The sequence below is a fragment of the Eumetopias jubatus genome, unplaced genomic scaffold (genome assembly GCF_037043125.1).
Source record: "Eumetopias jubatus isolate StellerSeaLion01/CBP00866 unplaced genomic scaffold, mEumJub1_p1.0 scaffold_17, whole genome shotgun sequence".
Classification (NCBI taxonomy): Eukaryota; Metazoa; Chordata; class Mammalia; order Carnivora; family Otariidae; genus Eumetopias; species Eumetopias jubatus.
In genome coordinates, this window is record NW_028274823.1 from 406,143 (window position 1) to 427,429 (window position 21,287).

General features: G+C 50.1%; 1 protein-coding gene across 7 annotated transcripts; it reads right to left on the reverse strand.

The window, feature by feature from the left end:
- Positions 1 to 785: 785 nt before the first annotated feature.
- On the reverse strand, positions 786 to 15,608 carry SCART1 (scavenger receptor family member expressed on T cells 1). 7 transcript variants are annotated; one of them, XM_028119922.2, is made up of 14 exons: positions 15,395 to 15,605; positions 13,209 to 13,526; positions 12,022 to 12,318; positions 10,845 to 11,153; positions 10,200 to 10,505; positions 9,772 to 10,089; positions 9,387 to 9,701; positions 3,675 to 3,989; positions 3,474 to 3,542; positions 3,084 to 3,398; positions 2,759 to 2,806; positions 2,103 to 2,237; positions 1,451 to 1,645; positions 786 to 974 (listed from the first exon to the last, which is right to left on the reverse strand). In XM_028119922.2, the coding sequence occupies exons 1-14, from the start codon at positions 15,459 to 15,461 to the stop codon at positions 904 to 906; spliced, it is 3,078 nt and encodes a 1,025-aa protein (XP_027975723.1). In that variant the 5' UTR covers positions 15,462 to 15,605; the 3' UTR covers positions 786 to 903. The 7 variants fall into 7 exon arrangements, with proteins under 7 accessions (XP_027975723.1, XP_087876203.1, XP_087876205.1 ...); XM_088020077.1 differs by lacking the exon at positions 786 to 974 and having other exon boundaries at positions 981 to 1,645; positions 15,395 to 15,607; XM_088020079.1 differs by lacking the exons at positions 786 to 974; positions 3,084 to 3,398 and having other exon boundaries at positions 981 to 1,645; positions 15,395 to 15,608.
- Between the last annotated feature and the right edge of the window lie 5,679 nt (positions 15,609 to 21,287).

The window sequence follows — 21,287 nt, forward strand, 5'->3', positions numbered from 1 at the left end:
GCACACAGCTATGAAGGGGGCACGGTCCGGGTGCCTGGGGCAGGTGCGGAGCGCTAAGCTTTGGGGAAGGGCAGCACAGATAGAGGGGCCCCGCACCCTTCCTCTAAGTCCCAACCGCTCTGGCTGCTCGGCTGACACCCTTACTCTGCACCCCATGTGTCTTCCAGACCCCTGTCCCATGCCCAGACCCCCACCCCACTTCCTGCCAGCTCCCTTCTCTCCCTCCTGACCCCAGGGGACGCACTCCTGCCGCACACCTTCCCCCATCCCCCAGGCCCAGGGATATCCAGTGTGAGGGTGACCAGGGTGTGGTCAGGGTGCGTGTGGTCAGGGAAGGAGGATGTGAGGGAGGTTGTGAGGGTGGGGTGGGGAAGGTGGGGTCAGGTGGGCGTGGTCAGGGCGTGGTCAGAGTGGCAGTGGCAGGATGCAGGGTGTGAGGGTAGGGTGGGGACGGAAGGGAGGTGGAAAGGCTGTGGCAAGTGTGGTTGTGGTCACAAAGGGCTGGCTCCCTCGGTGAGTACTGGGGACTCTGGCACAACGGAACACCTGGGCCGGTTCCAGCACCCTCTGTGGATGTGAAGAGGGGCATCCAGGAGTTGGTTCGTCAGGGGCCCCCATCCCGATGCGCACAGGAGAACCACGTGGGCAAGAAGTTGTCGGTGCAGAACGTTGAAAACACGCGCCCACGTGGGACTAGGGTGAAGAGGGGGTAGCTGAGAACAGAACCTGGGCTGAGAGGGGGCGGTCTGAGGAATGTTTCTGAGATGAATTAATGCATGAATGAGTGAGTTCAAAGGGACTTTAATGACATCTTTTAAAATGAGGACAATGAAAGCCCTCCAGGGCCTGGGCTCTCTCCCTGCTCTGGTCTCACTGATGTCCCCCATGGCCAGCTCACTGTCATCACGTCCTAGGGCACGCTGTGTCTTCCATATCAGCCTGAGCTTTGGGGCCGAGGCTGCAAGAAGCCCCACCTGCGTTTAAGGAGAGAGACGTGCACTGGGTCCCTTGGCCATCCCTCCGAGCCCCCCCGACTTCTGGGCCCTGGTGTGTCACTTGAAGCCAGAAGGTCACACAAGGACTAGAATGGGTGAGCCAGGGTCACACCGCTTCCCCTCCCACCCTGTCTGCTCAGGCTCCCTGTGGCCGGCCAGGACAAGGTACTAGAAGGGCCCTGTGGGCAGCCATGTAAAGAAACCCAAAGAAAACTCCAGGACCCTCCCTAAACTCCACATCCACCCACAAGAAGACTCCTGTCTAAGGAGCAACTTTGAAGGGACGGCCGAATTTCCTAACATCCAAGCCTGTGACGCAGGAGTGAGGGTCATGGACACACGGGCTGATGGCTCTCAGGGTCTTTAAATGTAGGCACTGGCCAGAGCAGAGCCCCAGGCATAGGTGCAGTACAGAAGGGACAGCACGCCAGACAATAAGGCGCAGAGGTGCACACCAGTGGGGCTCAGGGGCACCTCCTCCTCTTCCTCCTCCTCCTCAGGGCCCAGCTCCGGCTCCCCAGCGTCATCATATTCCTCCTCCAGGGCCAGGTTCTGGGACACTCTGGGCCCCTCGTCTTTCTCCCCCATGGGGACAGCTCCGATGTCCTCATAAACACCTTCCGAGGGCAAACTCCCCAACATTCTGGAACCTGCAAAGGCCACACCAGACCCCTCTAGAAGAGACACTCCCACAGTCTGAGCCCTCCCACTGCTGGCCCTGTGGGGTCTCCCATGCGTGCAACCTGGCCCTTCTGCTGCAGTTGCCCACCAAGAGCAACGTCCCCCACAAGGGGCCACACGCCTCCCTGGCACCCAGGGCTGGTTAGCCCCACCACACAGATGGCCTGAGGAATCGGGACACCCCTGGGGACTTGTTCTCACACCCAGGCCACCCTTCAGAAGCAAAGCAGGGCCCAGGATCCCGAGTCCCCAGGGTCCAAGAATGTCACTGAGAAGTCGCCATGCAGTGGAGGTCCAGGTGTGACCGGGCATGCAGAGCAGTTACCAGGACAGAAGAGGCCTGTGATGGGCTGGGGTCCCAGAGTGTGCGCCCCCAACCTCCCCAACCCAAGCCTTGTTTTCACCTCCCCAACCACACCCACCTACCCCTGCGGGTTCTGCCACGGTGCCACTGTGCCCCCAAGACCAGGGAGACAATGACCAGAAGGGTGCCGAGGACAACGCAAAACATCATGGGTAGGTTCCCAGCCTTGAGGGCAGATGCAGGGGCCAGGGGAGGGCCTGTGGGGACAGTGAGAGGCGGGGTCTCCCCTGTGTGCCTGTGTGCCTGGGGTATTGTGACCTTGGGTCTGGACCACCTGAGCCTCTCAGGGAGGGGGAAGGCACCCAGAGGAGAGATGGCCTTGTGCTCCTCCCCCAGAGATAACCCCGAGGTCATTGGGCAAGGGTCAGGAGGGAGGGGGCACAGAGGGAGGGGGCCAGAAGGGAGGCCACAGTGTTCCCAGGTCAAACCCCCCAGTTGGTAAAAGAAAGACCCCTGAGAAGTTGCTAGGCAGGGCCTGAGCCTGCTGTCCCTCCCAGTGGCTCTCCACACAGGAGGATGCACAGCCATTTTCCTTGGAGGAGGGGGTGGTCGTGGTCCTCCTGACCTTGGCCCGACCAGCCTAAGGAGGGGCTGACTGGAGCCTTGGCACCCACAGGAGACTCCAGGGCACCCCTCTGTAGAGAACCCATTGTAGGGCCCCTCTGAGTTGGGGCCAGACAGGAGAGCATGAGCTGAGCCCTGAGGGAGAGCACACTACCCAATGTCTGTGCCAGTGCTGGTGGCAAGGCCGTGGTTCCCCTGTCACCTGCAAGAGAAATAGGAAGGATCTGAGGGCAAAGTAGGGGAGGCAACCACAGCCCTGGGCAGCCTAGACCCTTACCCAGACCCTCAGGGAAGTGTCCCAGGCCCACTCAGCCTGAGCCAACATGTCATGGGACAACCACAGAGGCAACCAGAGGAAGCCAGCACAGCCTCAGGGCCAGGTTCTGGGGGGATACTCGGAGGAACCCTTCTGGCAACCCCTCCCCAGCCCCCAACAAACCCTCCCACCCCGCCTGTCCCGCTACCCCCTGCCCACTCACGGGAGCAGTGCACGCCTGCATCCTCCTTGTGCCCACAGTCTCCGAGTCCCCACGGCTCTGCGGGACAGCTCCACAGGGATGCCTCGCTGCCACGGCACCCCACCTCATCCAGCCACACAGGCCCCGAGCCTGGCCCAAAGGCAGCCCCCACAAGGGCACCCACAGCCGGGCCACAGCCCAGCTGGCGGCACACAACCTCTGCATCTGCCAGGTCCCAGGAATCATCACACACGGTGCCCCAGGAGCCAGCATGCCAGAGCTCCACACGGCCAGAGCAGTTGTCCTTGCCCCCACGCACACGCAGCATACCCTCTTCTGGAAAGGGGGGTTGTGGTCACTGCAGGGCAGGACCAAGATGAAGAGTGGACAGGGAGATGGACAGAAGGGTACCTGGGCAGCTGTGGGTGGATGAGCAGTTGAGGGTCTCCCCGGAATCCTGTGCCATTTTCTCTGACAATCCTATTGGATTAAGTAGTCACCATCCCACTGTAAATGCCCTGAAAAGCTTCAGAATGCAGTTTGTAGAACCCACATGACCCCCAGGCCCTGAATCATGAATGGGTGGTTTGTCAGAAACCACCAGCATCCCACCTGCACAGGTGATCCAGACCTCCTCTCCAGGGGTACAGGAATGTGGGTGCCATGGTGCCGAGGGGCACTGCCACAGTGTGGAGTTTCTCAGCCTGCGGCACTCGATGTTGTCCACCCAGGAGGTGCCTGAGCCAGTGTGGACGGGTCTGTTCTCTAGCCAGCCCTGCTCCCCACAGCCCAGCTGCTTGCAGATGATGGACAAGGAGATGTCCTTCAGGGCATTACTGCACACGGCGCCCCACGTCCCATTGTAGAACACATCCAGCCACCCAGCACAGTGGTGGATGCCACCTCGCAGTCTCAGAGCCACTGACCCTGGAAGACAAGAGCAGTCAGGCCAGGAGAAATCTCCAAAGGAGAAGGCCAAAATGAGAGGGTCCCAGCACTGGCATCAGTGCTGTTCGAGACATCTAACCCAGGGAGCCCCTGGCATGAACCTTAAATCAATCACACATCCCCATGACAATCTCCACCCCAGGGATGTAGGTAGCAGTTAATCTCAGGTGACCTGATTTAATCCCAAGCTGTAACGTCTTAGCAGGTGTCAGCTAATTGTCCAGAAATCCATCTTTGGAAATCATTCAAAATAGAGAATAATCCGGGTGCTAAATGAGAAAAATATGCAGCCAAGAATACTTTATCCATCAAGGCTGTCATTCAGAATACAAGGGGAAAAAAAATCCTCCAGGACAAACAGAAACTAAAAGAATTTGTGATCACTAAACCAGCCCTGCAAGAAATATTAAAGGGGATCCTTTAAGCAAAGAGAGAGCCCAAAAGTAACAAAGACCAGAAAAGAACAGAGACAATATACAGAAACAGGGACTTTACAGGTAGTACAATGGCCCTAAATTCATATCTTTCAATAGTTACTCTGAATGTAAATGAGCTAAATGCCCCAATCAAAAGACATAGGGTATTAGATTGGATAAAAAAGCAAGACCCATGATATGCTGTCTGCAACAGACTCATTTTAGACCTAAAGACACCTCCAGGTTGAAAGTGAGGGGTGGAAAATCTTTATCATGTTAACAAACATTAAAAGAAAGCTGGGGTAACAATCCTTATATCCGACAAATTAGATTTTAAAACCAAAGACCAATAAGACATGAGGAAGGACACTATATCATACTTAAAGGGTCTATCCAACAATTGTAAATATCTATGCCCCTAACATTGGAGCAGCCAATTATATAAACCAGTAAGTAACAAAATTAAAGAAACACATCGATAATAATACAATAATAGTAGGGGACTTTAACACCCCATTCACCACAATGAACAAATCATCTAAGCAGAAGATCAAGAAAGAAACAAGAGCTTTGAGTGACACACTGGACCAGATGGACTTAACACATATGTTCAGAGCATTCCATCCTAAAGCAACAGAATACACATTCTTCTCAACTGCACATGGAACATTCTCCAGAATAGATCACATACTGGGTCACAAATCAGGTCTCAACTGGTACCAAAAGATTTGGATCATCCCCTGCAACAGTACATTAAAACAATTACCACAACCAAGTGGGATTTATTACTGGGCTGCAAGGATGGTTCAATATCCACAAATCAATCAATGTGATACACTACATTAATAAAACAAAGGAAAAGAACCATATGATCCTCTCAATAGATGCAGAAAAAGTATTTGACAAAGTACAGCATCCTTTCTTGATTAAACCTCTTCACAGTGTAGGGATAGAGGGAACATACCTCAATATCATAAAAGCCACATATGAAAAGTCCACAGTGAATATCATTCTCAATGGGGAAAACTTGACAGCTTTTCCCCTAAGGTCAGGATGCCCGCTCTCACCACTATTGTCCAACATAGTACTAGAAGTCCTAGCCTCAGCAATCAGACAACAAAAAGAAATAAGAGGCATCCAAATCGGCAAAGAAGAAGTCAAACTCTCACTCTTTGCAGACGACATGATACTCTATGTGGAAAACCCAAAAGACTCCACCTCAAAATTGCTAGAACTCAAACAGGAATTCAGCAAAGTCGCAGGATATAAAATCAATGCACAGAAGTCAGTTGCATTTCTATACACTAACAATGAGACAGAAGAAAGAGAAATTAAGAAGTCAATCTCATTTACAATGGCACCAAAAACCATAAGATACCGAAGAATAAATCTAACCAGAGAGGTAAAAGATCTGTACTCTGAAAAGTATAAAACACTCATGAAAGAAATTGAGGAATACACAAGGAAATGGAAAAACATTCCATGCTCATGGATTGGAAGAACAAATATTGTTAAAATGTCTATGTTACCCAAAGCAATCTATGCATTCAATACAATCTTTATCAAAATACTATCAAGTTTTTTCACCGAGCTGAAACAAATAGTCCTAAAATTTGTATGGAACCAGAAAAGACCCCAAGTGGGCAGGGGAATGTGGAAAAAGAAAATCAAAGCTAGGGACATCACAATTCCAGACTTCAAGCTGTATTACAAAGCTGTGATCATCAAGGCAGTATGGTACTGGCACAAAAACAGACACATAGATCAATGGAACAGAACAGAGAACCCAGAAATCGACCCTCAACTCTATGGTCAACTAATCTTCAACATAGCAGGAAAGAATATCCAATAGAAAAAAGTCAGTCTAGGGGTGCCTAGGTGGCTCAGTCGTTAAGCGTCTGCCTTTGGCTCAGGTCATGGTCCCAGGGTCCTGGGATCAAGCCCCGCATAGGGCTCCCTGCTCGGCAGGAAGCCTGCTTCTCCCTCTCCCACTCCCCCTGCTTATGTTCCCTCTCTCACTGTCTCTCTGTCAAATAAATAAAAAATTTTTTAAAAAAAGAAAAAGAAAGACAGTCTCTTCAACATATGGTATTGGGAAAACTGGACAGCCGCCTGCAGAAGAATGAAACTGGACCATTTCCTTACACCATACACAAAGATAAACTCAAAATGGATGAAAGATCTAAATGTGAGACAAGAATCCATCAAAATCCTAGAGAAGAACGTAGGCAGTAACCTCTTCAACATTGGCCACAGTGACTTCTTTCAAGACATGTCACCAAAGGCCAGGGAAACAAAGAAAAAAGTGAACTATTGGGACTTCAAGATAAAAAGCTCCTGCACAGCAAAGGAAACAGTCAATAAAACCAAAAGACAACCCACGGAATGGGAGAAGATATTTGCAAATGACATATAAGATAAAGGGCTAGTATCTAAGATCTATAAAGAACTTCTCAAATTCAAAACCCAAAGAACAAATAATCCAGTCAAGAAATGGGCAGAAGACATGAAAAGACATGTCTCCAAAGAAGACATACAAATAGTCAACAGACACATGAAGAAAAATGTTCATCATTGGCATCAGAGAAATTCAAATAAAGACCACAATGAGATACCACCTCACACCAGTCAGAATGGCTAAAATTAACAAGTCAGGAAACATCAAATGTTGGCAAGGATGCAGAGAAAGGGGAAACCCTCTTACACTGTTGGTGGGAATGCAAACTGGTGCAGTCACTCTGGAAAACAGTATGGAAGTTCCTCAAAAAGTTAAAAATAAAGCTATCCGATGACCCAGCAATTGCATTAGTGGGTATTTACCCCAAATATACAAGTGTAGTGATCCAAAGGGGCACCTGCACCCCAATGTTTATAGCAGCAATGTCCACAATAGCCACACTATGGAAACTAAATAGTCCAGATGTCCATCGACAGATGAATGGATAAAGAAGATGTGGTTCATATTTACAATGGAATATTACTCAGCCACCAAAAAGATTGAAATCTTGCCATTTGCAACAACATGGATGGAACGAGAGGGTATTGTGCTAAGCAAAGTAAGTCAGTCAGAGAAAGACAATTATCATATGATCTCACTCATATGTGGAATTTAAGAAACAAAATAGATGAACATAAGGGAAGAGAGGAAAAAATAAAACAAAACAATATCAGAGAGAGAGAAAAACCATAAGAGACTCTTAACTATAGGAAACAAACTGAGGGCTGCTGGAGGGGAAGGGGGGTGGGGGGATGGGGTAATTGGGTGATGGGCATTAGGAGGGCACGTGATGGAATAAGCACTGGGTGTTATATAAGACTGATGAATCACTGAACTCTACCTCTGAAACTAAAATGCATTATATATGTTCATTGAATTTAAATTAAAAAAAAAAGTACAGAATAATCCTTGTGCACAAGATGATCAATGTAGCAGTGATTATAAAAACTTAAAAAATTGAAAAACAGGAATGAGCGCAGTTTCACGTTCAGAGAGCATCAACCCGGGCTGGTCATGGCCCAAGTACCATCACATTACCCTCAAGCAAGGCAACTCCAACAACACTGAGATGTCTTAAGTAAACCATAATATCACCACTAATAAAGCATTAGACAGTCCTTTAAAATTATGTTATGAGAGTCCACAAATACATTAAAAATACCTCTGCAGGATATGAATTGCATGTGATGGGGCCATAACAAATTAAAATTTAAATAAGCTTTTAAAAAATGCTTGAAGGATGTACATCCATGACAGATTACCAAAGTGGCCCCTAAGATATCCTGCTGTACCCACACCCCTTGAAATGAGTCTGGGCTGACCCCCTGAATCTGGGCTGGCCTTGGGACTTCAGTCAACTGACCAAATGGGTAAGAGTGACCCACGCCCGTCCCAGGCCTGGGCATCACACACGTGCTTGGCCTGCTTTGGCTCTCGCTTTTGGAACATTGCTTCCATGTTGAATCATAATAGAAACAGAGCGTCCCCCACCCCAGCCAACAACCAGTTCCCAGCAGCAGAATCCTATCAGTCAGCAAGTGATCAGCTGCCTGAGGGAGCCCCTGAGACAGACGAAGGAAGGCAAACTTGCCAAGTTGAAATGCACATCCAAGAACTTTTGTTGACACACAAGCATTAAATCCGTGATGTATACAAAACCTAGAGACACTCCCCCAGAATATATGAGAAAAGACCAGAGCCCCCCCAAAAAATAATGAATAAAAAGGACAAGGAAGATCTAAAATAATGAGCTGAAATGTCACTTTGAAAGACACACAAGGATTGAAAGAGAGCGATCATCTGAGACATCAGATGAGGAAAACTTTCCTAAAGCAAAACCAGTAAGAAGAAAGCACAGTGAACGCTCAGCTCCGTCCTGGAGGGCAGCCCTGCGCAGACCCCTCACAGGCTCATACCCCCCCAATAAATGACACTCTGTCCCTCGGGAATGACCACACCCACACACTACCGATATAAAGAGCCTCAGATATGCATAAGCTTTCATACACCACCTTTAAAGCATTCTGGAAAAAGTCCTCCAGAACACTGAAATAAGGGTCCAGAGTTTGAGACAGAGAAAGCTCACACACAAATGTGAGCTGAGCCTGTGAGCAGGGGTGACAGACCCCAGGCAGTGCTGGTCCAGGACCGCCAGCCGCATCTGAGCAGACCCGCACCCTCCCCCGACCGGGGTCTCCTGTCCACCCCCCCACACACACACACACCCCGCCGGGGTCTCCTGTCCATCCCCCCGTCCCCCACCCCCGGCAGCGTAAAGTTGCTCTGGCCTGCAGCATCACTGCAGCAAGAGAACACTGTCCAATACACCGCGGAGCTCTCCATGCCGGGAAGAGACGTTAGTGGAATCCGTGGAAGGCAAGAGTGCAAGATGTTATGCACTAGGACAGCGCGAACATTCTATACCCAGCTGCCCCAAAAAGACAGTCAACTAACAGGACCCACCTGAGCAGATGACGCCGGCGTCCTCCTTGTGCCCGCAGTCCTGCTGGCCCCAGCCCCGCGACGGGCACTGCCACAGCGCAGACTCGTGGCCGCTGCAGCCCAGCTGGTCCATCCAGATGCGCCCCGACCCCGCACCGAAGGGCGCGGCCCCCAGGGCGCGGAGGGCTTGGCCGCAGCCCAGCTGCCGGCAGACCACGTGGGCGTCCTGCAGGTCCCAGCCGTCGTCACACACGGTGCCCCACGTGCCCCCGTGCAGCACCTCCACGCGCCCCGCACAGCGGTGGGGCCCCGCGGCCAGCCGCACCCGCCGGCTCCCTGCGGAGACACGCGGAGTCAGGGCGGCCGGCCCGCGGGCGATGGGCCAGCGGCGCGGGCACTCACTCACCGGAGCACACGACGCCCGCGTCCCGCGAGGCTCCCGAGGGTACCAGCGGGGATGCGGACACGTTGCACTGGGTCAGGCGGGTCTCGGTGCCCTGACAGCGCGCGCGGCTCAGCCCCACCGGGACCGCCCCGCGCCTGGGCGCGGGCGCGTCGTAGGCCCGGTCAGCCTGTCCGCACCCCAGCTGCCTGCACACCACGCGGGCGCCGCGCAGGTCCCACGCGTCGTCCAGGACGCGGCCCCACACCCCATCCAGGGAGACCTCCGCGCGGCCATCGCAGCGGCTCTGTCCGTCTCTCAGCCGCAGAGCGTGGAGGAGACCTGGGGAAGACGCACGCATGGACAGGGGGTCAGGGGGAGACAACCACCACCTCCCAGCAGAAGCCCGCCCACTCCCAGCCTCCCTCAGCCCGCCGCTCTTGCAGACCCACCTGAGCAGACTGCGGCAGCCGCGTTTCCCAGCACACAGGCCCCGGCCCCCAGGGTGCTTACTGGGCAATTCCACAAATAGGGTTCTGTCCCCACACAGTGAAACACATCAGGCCAGATGGGAGCGTCCCCGTTCCCAAAGTGGCCTCCTCGGGGTGTGGCCTCCGCACTACCGCAGTTGAGCTGGTGGCAGAGGACGGTGGCATCTGCTAAGTCCCAGTGGGCAGCACAGAGGGGTGCCCAGGCCCCCTGCACTTGGAGCTCCACGCGCCCCTCACAGCTGCTGCTGCCATTAACCAGCCGGAACTCTGAAGAGGGGAGTGGGAGTCAGCATCCCCCGCAGCTACAGACCAGCTTCTTTCCTTTGCACCCACTGCGCCGGCCACAGCCGTGCCCTTTTGCCTCACCAGTCCCCTCCCCACCTCAGCCGCAGCATCCAGATCATGCCTCTGCAGATGTGCCCACAGACTACGGTGTTGCCACGGTGGGGGGGCACAGTCCTCTCCTCCCCCTCAACCCACAGAAGCAACACTTCGCACGCCCTTCTGGCCAGAGGCACCTTTATGAGCCTAGTTTAGAGCCCCCAGAGGGAGTCACCAAGGGAGGCTGGCAGGGAAGGCTACCTGAGGCTACCCTCCCAGCCTCACCTGAGCACCTGAGCCCGGCATCCTGGCGGTGCCCACACTGGTGCCCAGGCCCCCGGGGGCAGTGGAACAGCAGAGACTCATTGCCTGCACAGTGGAAGGCCTCTGTCCACACAGGCCCAGAACCCTGGCCGAAGTGGGCGCCCCCAGGAGTAGACACAGCCGAGCCACACTGCAGCTCCCGGCACACAACGTGAGCCGTTGCCTGGTCCAGGTCAGCGTCACAGACAGTGCCCCAGGTCAGGCCACGCCTCACTTCCAGACGCCCGGCACAGGGGTGCTCACCACCCTCCAACCGGGCTTCCATGTGTCCTGGGGGAGGACACAAACTCTCAGTTAGGGATAAGTGTTCTCAGGTGAACAATTCAGCCACCTCCCTGGGCCACAGGAGGCTCCAGCCAGGGTAGACCATCTGTAATCAGGCAGTGGGTCTGCAAGCCCTGGGCAGAAACTGATAGCCAGAGGCCCATACACCCTCCACCTAGAACAGAGCAGGAGTCCCTGGTCACTTCCCTGAGATCAGAGGTCAGAGTCACCTCCTCCAGGTGCCCACAGGTGTCACATAGCCTCTGCCTGCCCAGAGCAGGGGCATCAAGACCCTGTATAGTCTTGGAAGCCAGGTCAAGACACCTTTCCGGCCACAGATCACTGCCTTCTTGGGGGCACCAAGGAAGGTGACCCATCCACCTCACTTTAGCTTTTCCCGATTCCCAGAACACAGGCAGGATCTATGAGGGCCAATTCACTTGCCCATTTGAGACAGGACTGGGAGGGGGCAACCACAAGCCAGCTGACTCATGTTGTAAGGCAACAATCACAGCTCAACCAGCACAGATGCTGCAGGATAGCCAGGACCCCAGCCGGCCAGGGGGTTCTGAGCCAGGACACATCTGGGGGGACACACACACAGGTGACTCAGTGAGGCACCTGAGGAGCCATCCAAGAGCACTTCCTGTGCTCTCACCTCCAGGCCTCTGTTCCAAGCAGCTGTGAGCTAAAGAACGCCAGATGGTCACAGTGCCTGCCCTCACCTGTCCAGCCCATCCCTAATTCATCTGAGACACCAAGCTGCCCAGGTGTCAAGAGGAGATGGGTCTGTGAGAGCTGAGACCACTCCCAACAGCTCCTTCCCCAGGGGTCTGCACCCTGAGACTCAGGCGAGCCCCATGCTGGGCCTCACCTGAGCAGACCACCTCCGCGTCCTGCCGGAAGTCACAACCACTGCGGAGATTATTGTTGAGTCTGCAGTTCCGGATGGTGGGCTCGGTACCCCTGCACATCATGTACTTCCTGATGACCCCCACGTCTTGGCGGGGGGCCTGAAGCACAGGCCCACACCCCAGCTCCTGGCAGAACACCGTGGCCTCCTCCTGATGCAGGCCGCAGAGGCGATCCACCCCATTCACATTCCGGATCTCGGGGAGTCCAGAGCACGGGCTGCGGCCCTTTACCAGCCGGATCTCCCGAAAGGTGCCATCTGAGAAGCACGGGCCCAGTGACAGAAGGTGGGGACTCTGCTGGCCGCATGGCCACTCAGAGCCTCTGGCCTGCCTCCATGACCAGATCCCATTTGGGCGTGGCAGTCCCTACGCTGGGCCTGGGTCAGACTCTGCAACCAACCCTGCTCCTTCCAGAGGGTCCAGAGGGCACTTTCTGAGAGCAGCCAGTCACAAAGCCTCCCCCACTCAGAGGGACCTGAGCCTGGGTTAATACTCTGCTGTCACTGTCTTGAAAATCTTGTTGTTGAACAAGGGTCCCTGCATTTTCGCTTTATACTGGGCTCCATTAACCATGCAGTGGGTCAGCTTCACAGACAGGAGGCTATGGGGGGCGGCACAAGTTCACAAGTGCCCAGAGACAGCAGAAGACCCTCAAGATAGACCTCAAAGGGAAAGCATTTGCCTCCTCATCATTTTTGAAATCATGTTTAAATACCTAATGTTAAACACCAACAAGCACCCTCAGGTGTCTAGAAGACAGGGTGGTCCCTAGCCACCACCCCACCCCCCCCCATCTGCCCATTTCCCGCCTCTCCACACTCCCACATTGCTGTTGTACTTCTTTATTTACTCTCTTTCCCCCTAGGAGAGTACAGGCTCCATGCAGCGGGATTTTTGTCTGATTTATTCACAGCTGCATCCCCAGCACCCAGAACAGTGCCTTGCAAATAAGCACTTGTTGAATGAAAAGCAAAGGACCCCTAACAGAAGGTATGAAAGAGTCATGAGAGGTTGGAAGGCTTTACAGGTGGGGATGGTTCCTATGCCCAGTAAGGAGCCCCCCCTCCCCGCCCAGATCCTCTCTCCTTGCCCCTCCCCCAGACCTACCCTCTTCCCCCTCCGCAGCTCCCTCCTGCGCCGGACTTACTTGCACACAGAGCAACCACCACCCACTCGTGAGGGCACTTGCTCCGAGTCCAAGCCCCGAGGCTGCACTCCCAGAAGGAGGGCTCATCACCCCTGCAGGACACGTTGTGGAGCCAGGGCCGCACCATCTCCCCGGGCAATGGGACGTACTTGGGGGCACCCACGGCATGGCCACAGCCCAGCTGCCTGCAGACCACGGACGCCTCCGCCAACGTCCACTCCTGGTTGCACACGTGTCCCCACTGCTCCTCGTGGCGGACCAGCACCACTCCGTCACAGGAACTGCGTCTGTACGCCAGCCTCAGGTCGCCTGGTCCGCCTACAGAAGGACAGGCCCGCCTCAGAGGGGCCCAGAACCGTCTTTGTGGGGGTGGGGGGAGAGCCGGCTGTAGCTGGGAGGTATAAAGACGCCTGCGTTTACCCGCGGCCACTTCCAAGGTCTTGCTGCGAGGCCTCAGCACAAAGTCAGGTCCCCCTGACCCCCGAGTCCGCGCCGTCCAGAAGGGTGATGGGGTGGGGTCACACAGAGACCCACCCACTGCCCCCACGCACCCCTGCGTCCTTGCCTCCACAGTCCCCCTCCCCCCAACCATGTCTTCTGCTCCCCTTCCAAGCCCTCTGGGGCCCCATACGATGTGGGTGACCCGACCCCCCAGGCAAGGAAGTCCCTTGTCCGCTGCCTGGAACTGGGGCGGCTCTTCCCACCACCCCACCACGCCTCCCAATCATAATTTCCCCACTTCCACTGGCGGGCCTGTGGCCCACCACACGCACCCCACCACTCTCCATTCCCTGCTCACCTCTACCCCACCCCCCGGACGGCTGCCTGTCCTTCCAGTTCCGCTCTCCCAAGCGGCCTCCTCGGGTTTCAGGTCTCAGCAGCTCCCGGGACCAGGACCAAATGGACCACCTCACCAGGACCAGGATGTATTTCCCGAACCACCACACCCCTTCTAGGCCTCTGCACCTTGGTTTCTCCTGCACAAACCCCTCCCCATCACAGCCCCTTGATCCCCAATTCTCACGACCCCTTCCTGGGCTGCTGCTGGAGAAACAGAACAGCAGTCACAGAGAAGTCTCTGTCCCAGCCTGGGCCACCCCAGACCACCTCCAGGGCCCATCCTGGACTCACAGAAGGAGGAGACAGAGGGCAGACTCCCACACACAGATCCAGAGGAAGGCTTGTCCCTCTCCGCACTGCTCTCATTGACCCCTGAGGGTCTTCATTCATCACTGGTACATCTCTGGTACATCCCCCTCCAACCTGTGCATGGGTGTCTGCATCTCTAACACAAAACGGGATCCCCTCCGGTTTTCCTACAGCACTCCCACAACGGCATCACTGCCCACAGATTCCTGCCACCACTACCTGGGGCGCCCCTACTGTCCAACTCTGAGGCCACCTGGGCTGGGCCAAGGATCAGCCTGCCCAGTGAGGCTCTTCCATCAGTTTCCAGGGCACTGGACACTGCTACCCTCTCCCATCTCCCTGTGCGACTCACACACTCACTCTCTGACACCAACAATATCACTCACCCAGTCAGAGGCCCCAGGCTACTGTATGCAGTCTCCCCCAGGGGCTTGCTCCCTCACTACCAGCCTTTCCGTGTTGTTCCATCCGGCAGAACCCCCTCTGCACAGCTTGCTGCCCATGATTCTGCCTCTTGGTTTCTGGACCCAGCACCATCCCACACCCCTGTGCCCCCCACCTTGCTACTGCGACTCCCTGCAACGGTGTCTCTCTTCCATGTCCCAGCACAAGCTGAATGGTCACCCTCACTGCCAGGTACAGCTGGCTTTCCGTCTCCCCCACCAGCCACCCAGCCCCGGGGAAAGCAGATGGAGCAGCCCCTCCGCAGGACCTATCAACACCTCCTGTCCATGGGGATCACTGGGACCAGAAACTAGCCATGTCCCCTCATTCCATCCAGGCTCTGACCCAGCCCTGCACCCCGCGGTCACCCTGGGATTAGGTTTGCTCAGTCTTCGTTAGAACAAGAGTCTCCAGGGATACACACTTTGGAGCCCACATGCCCACTTGCCCCAGGATGACCCATACACCTCTGGGCTGAGCAAGAGCCAGATAGACAGCTGGTCATAGCAGAAAACCCCCACACCCCAGGGTCTCAGGCTCTACAGAACCACTGCCTCCAGAAGCTTCCATGGATGAGGGAAGGAGAAACTTACCAATGGGGATTGCCCTGAGAGTGAGGAGAAGGGTTCCCAGTCCCAAGGCCCAGAGAACTGTCTTCATGGCCCTGTGACCCGAGGGCTCAGCCAGCTCCAGCCACTCAACTGGGGCAATGCAGAGATTACAGTCAAGAGTCAAATATACAGAAGTAGGAGCCACCAATGGCCTCCAGGAACCAATGGGGACAGTGAGGGCCTTTCCAGAACCTATCAGGGGTCTGTCTCTCTGTCTCTGAGCAGAGCAACCAATGGTGTTGGCAGCCCTGAGCATTGCCAGATATGAGCGAGGGGCCCAGGCTGTGGGTTTCCTCCCGCACTGATAACTGCTGACAGGGTAGCTTTACTCAGACCCCACAGCCAGACAGGTGGTCTAATCTGCCCACAGCCACAGCAGCAGCAACAAAGCCCTGTGTGTCTCTGCCCTCCGCCCAGGCCCAGTAGCCTTGGCTCCGCACCACAGTGACACAGTGACACCAGATTTCTGGGGACCAGCAGGAACTGAGTGGAAGCCCCACAGCACCAGAAGAATGAGACAGCCCAGGATAGCCTTTCAAGGCCCCTAAAAACTGAACTGTCATTGGACCTAAAGCCGCAAAAGGACAGAACCTATACTCTGAACCTAAACAGGGTGACTACCTGCTGACATGGAAGAGTCTCCGAACATCACAATCCAGAATACAAGTGAAAATCATCCATCATATGAAGAATCAGGAAAACAACAATTTGATGATAAAATACAATGAACTGATACAAGATGAAGTTGATCTCAGAACTATCTGCCGAGGATTTTAAAGTAGACTTCATAAAAGATGCTTCCACAGTAAATTGCAAACTCTTTTGAAACTAATGGGAAAAAAATAGAAAATCTCAGCAGAGAAATAGAAGTTATAAAAATGAACTGCTGGTGAGGTATGGAAAAATTGGAACATTCATGAGATTGGAAAATGGTGCAGCCACTTTGGAAAACAGTTTGGCAGTTATTCATAATGTTAACCCAGCAATACCACTCCTAGGTACATATCAAAGAGAAATTAAGTTATGTCCACACAAAAACCTGTATATAAATGTTCATAGCAGCATTATTCATAATAAACAAAAAATAGAAACAAGCTAAATGTACATCAATTGATGAATGGATAAACAAATGTGGTCTATCCACAGCACAGAACATATTCAGCCATTGAAAGGAAGGAAGCTCTGACACCTGCAACAGTGGAGTGAACCTTGGAAACAGTATGCTAAGTGTCAGACACAAAAGACCACATGTATGATTCCATTTATATAAAATGTCCTGATTGGGCAAATCCACAGACAGAGAAAGTGAATTAGTGGTTGCCAGGGGCTGGAAGGAGGAGAAAATTGGAAATGACTGCTAATAGGTATGGGGCTTCCTTTGGGGGAGATGAAAATGTTCTGGAATCAGCCAGTGGTGATTGTGGTATAACTCTGAGTATACTAAAAACTACTGGATTATACACTTTTAAAGGATACATTTGTGGTGTATGAGTTATATTCTCAATAAAGCTGTTATCCTTTTAAAGAACCAAATGGAAATTATAGAACTAAAAATACAACTGATGTTTTTTAAAAACTCACTAAAAGGGGGCCCTTGGTTGGCTCAGTCAGTGAAGTGTCTGCCTTTGGCTCAGGGTCCTGGGATTGAGTCCCACATCGGGCTCCCTGCTTAGCAGGTAGTCGGCTTCTCTCTCTCCCTCTGCCCCCTCCCTGCTCATGCACTCTCTCTCAAATAAATAAATAAAATCTTTTTTTAAAAAACTCACCCAATGGACTCAAGAATAGAATGGAAATGCCAGAGGACAGCATCAGTCAAACTGAAGACAAATAAAAAGAATTTACTAAATGTAAACAACAGAGAGAAAATAGACAAAAAAATTAATACAGCCTCAGAGACTTCTGGGACAATAACAAAAAAGATAATATTTCTATCATTGGAGATCTAAGAAGGAGAGGAGAGAAAAGAATGTTAAGAAACTGAAAACTGGGCAAGACATAAACTTACAGATTCAGGAAGCTGAGCAAACTCCAAATAGGATAAACCCAAAGAAATTCACTCCAAACCACATCATAAGTAAAATTCTGAAAACTAAGAATTAAAAAAAAAAAAATCCTAAAAGCAGACAAAGAAAAACAATACATTATCAATAAAGGAAAACCAATCTGAATGATAGCAAATTTCTCATCTAAAATGGAGACCAGTAGGTAGTGGAAGACCCATTTTTAAGAGCTGAGAGAGAGGGTGTGTCAAGCTTGTATGCTACGTCTGTGAAACTATCCTGCACAAATTACGGGGAAATAAAGACAACCTCAAATGAAGGAAAACAAGAGAACTTCTTGCTAGAAGACATACTGTTACATAATGGCTAAAGAAAACCTTCCAATCAGAAAGCAAATGATTACAAAAAGATGGGACTTTCAGAAAGGAAAGAAGAACAATGAAATGGGTAAAAGTAGAAGTGACCATAATAGACTATCCTTCACTTTGTGAGTTTCTTTAATCACATTTTATGTTATAACACCACCTGAAGTGGTGCTCAGTGAATACAGAAGAAATACTCCAGACAGTTCTATGTTTAAAGTAGGAAGGTAAAAAAACAACTAAATATAAGTAAGGTTTCTATATTTCACTACAAGTGTTAACATGACAACACCAGAAGGCTGTTATAAGTTACATATAGTATCATATATAAGTTACATATAAGGTAACCAATTAAAAAATCATACAAAACCCAAATACATTATAAATACATCAAAATAGAAGTCTGAAAAATGTTCACATAACTCATAGAGAGAGAAGGGGAAAAGAAACAGATACATGAAGACAGGGGAACAAATAGGAAACAAAAAGTAAATGGCAGATATAAGCCCTAAAACATTAGTAATAACTTAGATGTAAATGTTCTAAATACACACATTAACAGGCAGATGTTGGGGGCGCCTGGGTGGCTCAGTCAGTTGGGCAGCTGCCTTCGGCTTGGGTCATGATCCCAGGGTCCTGGGATTGAGCCCCACATCGGGCACCCTGCTTGGGTTAGGGTTAGGGTTAGGGTTAAGGTTGGCAAAGTGAATTTTGGCTGGAGTGGCTATATTGATATCAGAGAAAAATTTCAGATAAAAGAAAATTACTAGGAAGAATAGGGAACATTACATAATAATAAAAAGGATGAATCCACCAAAAAGATAGAACAATCCTAAATATGTATGTGCCAAACTACAGAACTTCAAAATATATGAAGCAAAAATGGATAAAGCTGAAAAAAGAAATGGACAAATCCACAATTCTACTTGGAGACTTCAAGATGTCTCTCACAGCAATTGACAGAACTACTTGAGACAAAATCAGCAAGATATGGAAGAACCGACACCATCAACCAATGGATCTAATTCACATCTGCAGAACACTCCACACAACAAAAGTAGAATACACATTTGTTTCACACACATGGGACATTCACCAAAATTTGTATCTTAGGTCATAAAACAAACCTTAACAAACTTAAAAGAATTTAAATCATACAGAATATATTTTCTGACCATAATAGATTCAAACAAGAACTCAATAACAGAAAGACAACAGAAAAATCTACAAACACTTGAAAATTAAACACACTTCTAAATAATCCATGGGTCAATGATGAAGTCTCAAGGGAAATTTTAAAAATACAAAGAAGTGAATGAAAATGAAAATGACATATCAACATTTGGAGGATGCAGCTAAAGAAATGTTAAGAGGGAAGTTTACAGTGCTTAATATTTACATGAGAGGAAAGATCTCAAACCCATAAGCTAAATTGCTACCTCAAAAATCTAGAGAGAAAAAAGCTAAATAAAGCCAAAGTATGCATAAGGAAAGAAATAATAAAGGTAATATCAGAAATGAATGAAGTTAAAAACAGGAAAACAATTTAAAAAATTAATGAAACAAAAAGCTGATTTTTTGGAAAAAAAAATAAACCTCTAGCAAGATTAACAAAAATAAAAAATGACCCAAATCAATACCAAGAATAGAAAAAGTGATATACCAACAGATGCAACTGCCATTATAAGGATAAGAGAGAAATACGATGGACAACTTTAAACTCATAAATTCAACAACTTAGAAGAGATGGACCAATTCCCTGAAAACCACAAACTACTAAAACTCAGCCAGATGAAATAGATAACTAAAACTCTAAAGGAACTAGGTTTTTGTCATCAAAATGCTTCTGAATCCAGAGTTCTCACTGTTAGAATTGACATTTACAGATCAGCAAGGGCAGGAGGCTGGAATGACCCACATGGTGGTGGATTAGAGGTGGAGATGTCACTACGATCTTGTGTTCAGCTTAATCTGGGTACAGATGGCTACATACAGAAATACTGTAGATGTGTGTATGTGTGTGTGTATTTCTATACAGATGTGTGCATAGGTATGTACAAACACACATGTATTTCTTTGTTTTGCCAACTGAGAGGGCCTGGAAGCCTTGGTGCCCCAGTAGCGATGAGCACACCCAGTGCCCAAATCTTGGCATCTAACATCATCCTCAGTCAAAGGAGACAGGACACCTGGGAGAAGCAGCTGATTCTAAGAGTGGGGTAGGAAATATATAAGGTGGGCCTGGAGTATCTTGTAATGTCAGAAAGTAAAGAAGTGATCAAAAATAAACAATAACAGAAAATTGAAAACACTGATGATGAGATATGGCAAAGGTGCATAGGGGCTGACTGAAGGGTTCCCAAAGACCAAAGCTGGAACAATTTGAGCAATGATCAATCAGTCAATATTGGATTATAACCCAAAGGGTAAAATACACACCCATTAGTCATACTGGCATTAAAAAAATGACTGAATACATACAGGAGGAGAAGAGATACCTTTCCCATGCAGAAGAAGTCCAAATAATTTGTGTAGATACTCTGCTTTCAAGGAAGGAGCACATAACTTCCCACTCCTTGGGCCTGCCTAATGTCTTCCTCCAAAAAGTGAAGTATAGAAAGGGGAGAAAAGGAACAGCTCTTCAATGGAAAAATACCTGACAAACACAATTCATCCATGTGAAAAAAGTCAACATCAACAGCCATACACCATCTTGATATGTGTACTCTTGATCATAAGGGATAAAAATGGCACTTCACCTCTGTGATCTGCCTCCAAAAAAACCCATAACCACTATCTAATGGGAAGAAGATCAGAGAAATTCCAGTAAAAGAGCATCTTACAAATACCTGAGCAGTACTCTTCAAAACTGTCAAGGTCATCAAAACCAAGAAAAATATGAGAAATCATCACAGCCAAGAGGAGTCTAAGGAGACATGCCAACTAAATATAAAGTGATATCCTAGATGGGTTCCTAAGACAGGAAAAAGACATTAGGTAAAAACTAAGGAAATCTGAATAAACTATGGACTTTCATTTATAATAACGTGTCAATATCGGTTCATTAATTGTAGCAAATATACCATATTAATGTAAGATGTATACAATGTATGTGGGATGTGGGGTATCTGCAGTAGCTTCTCTGTCTCTGTGCAAATCTAAAACTGTCCCAAAAAATAAAGTCTAAAAATTCCTAAAAAAGAAATCTCTAGGCCAAGATGGTTCCACTGGAGTATTTTACCAGACATTTTAAAAAGAATACACCAATTTCACACAATCTCTTCTAAAAATAAGACGGAACACTTTCCAACTCATGTTATAAGACAAGAATTACCCTGAAAGTACAACCAAAGATAGCACTGAAATGAAAACCACAGACCGATGTCTCTAATGAACTTAGCTGTAAAATCCTCAACAAAACTTCATCAAACATAATCCAATATATAAAAAGAATAATACACTATAACTAAGTGGATTTACTCCAAGCATGCAAGATTGATTCTGAAAATCAAT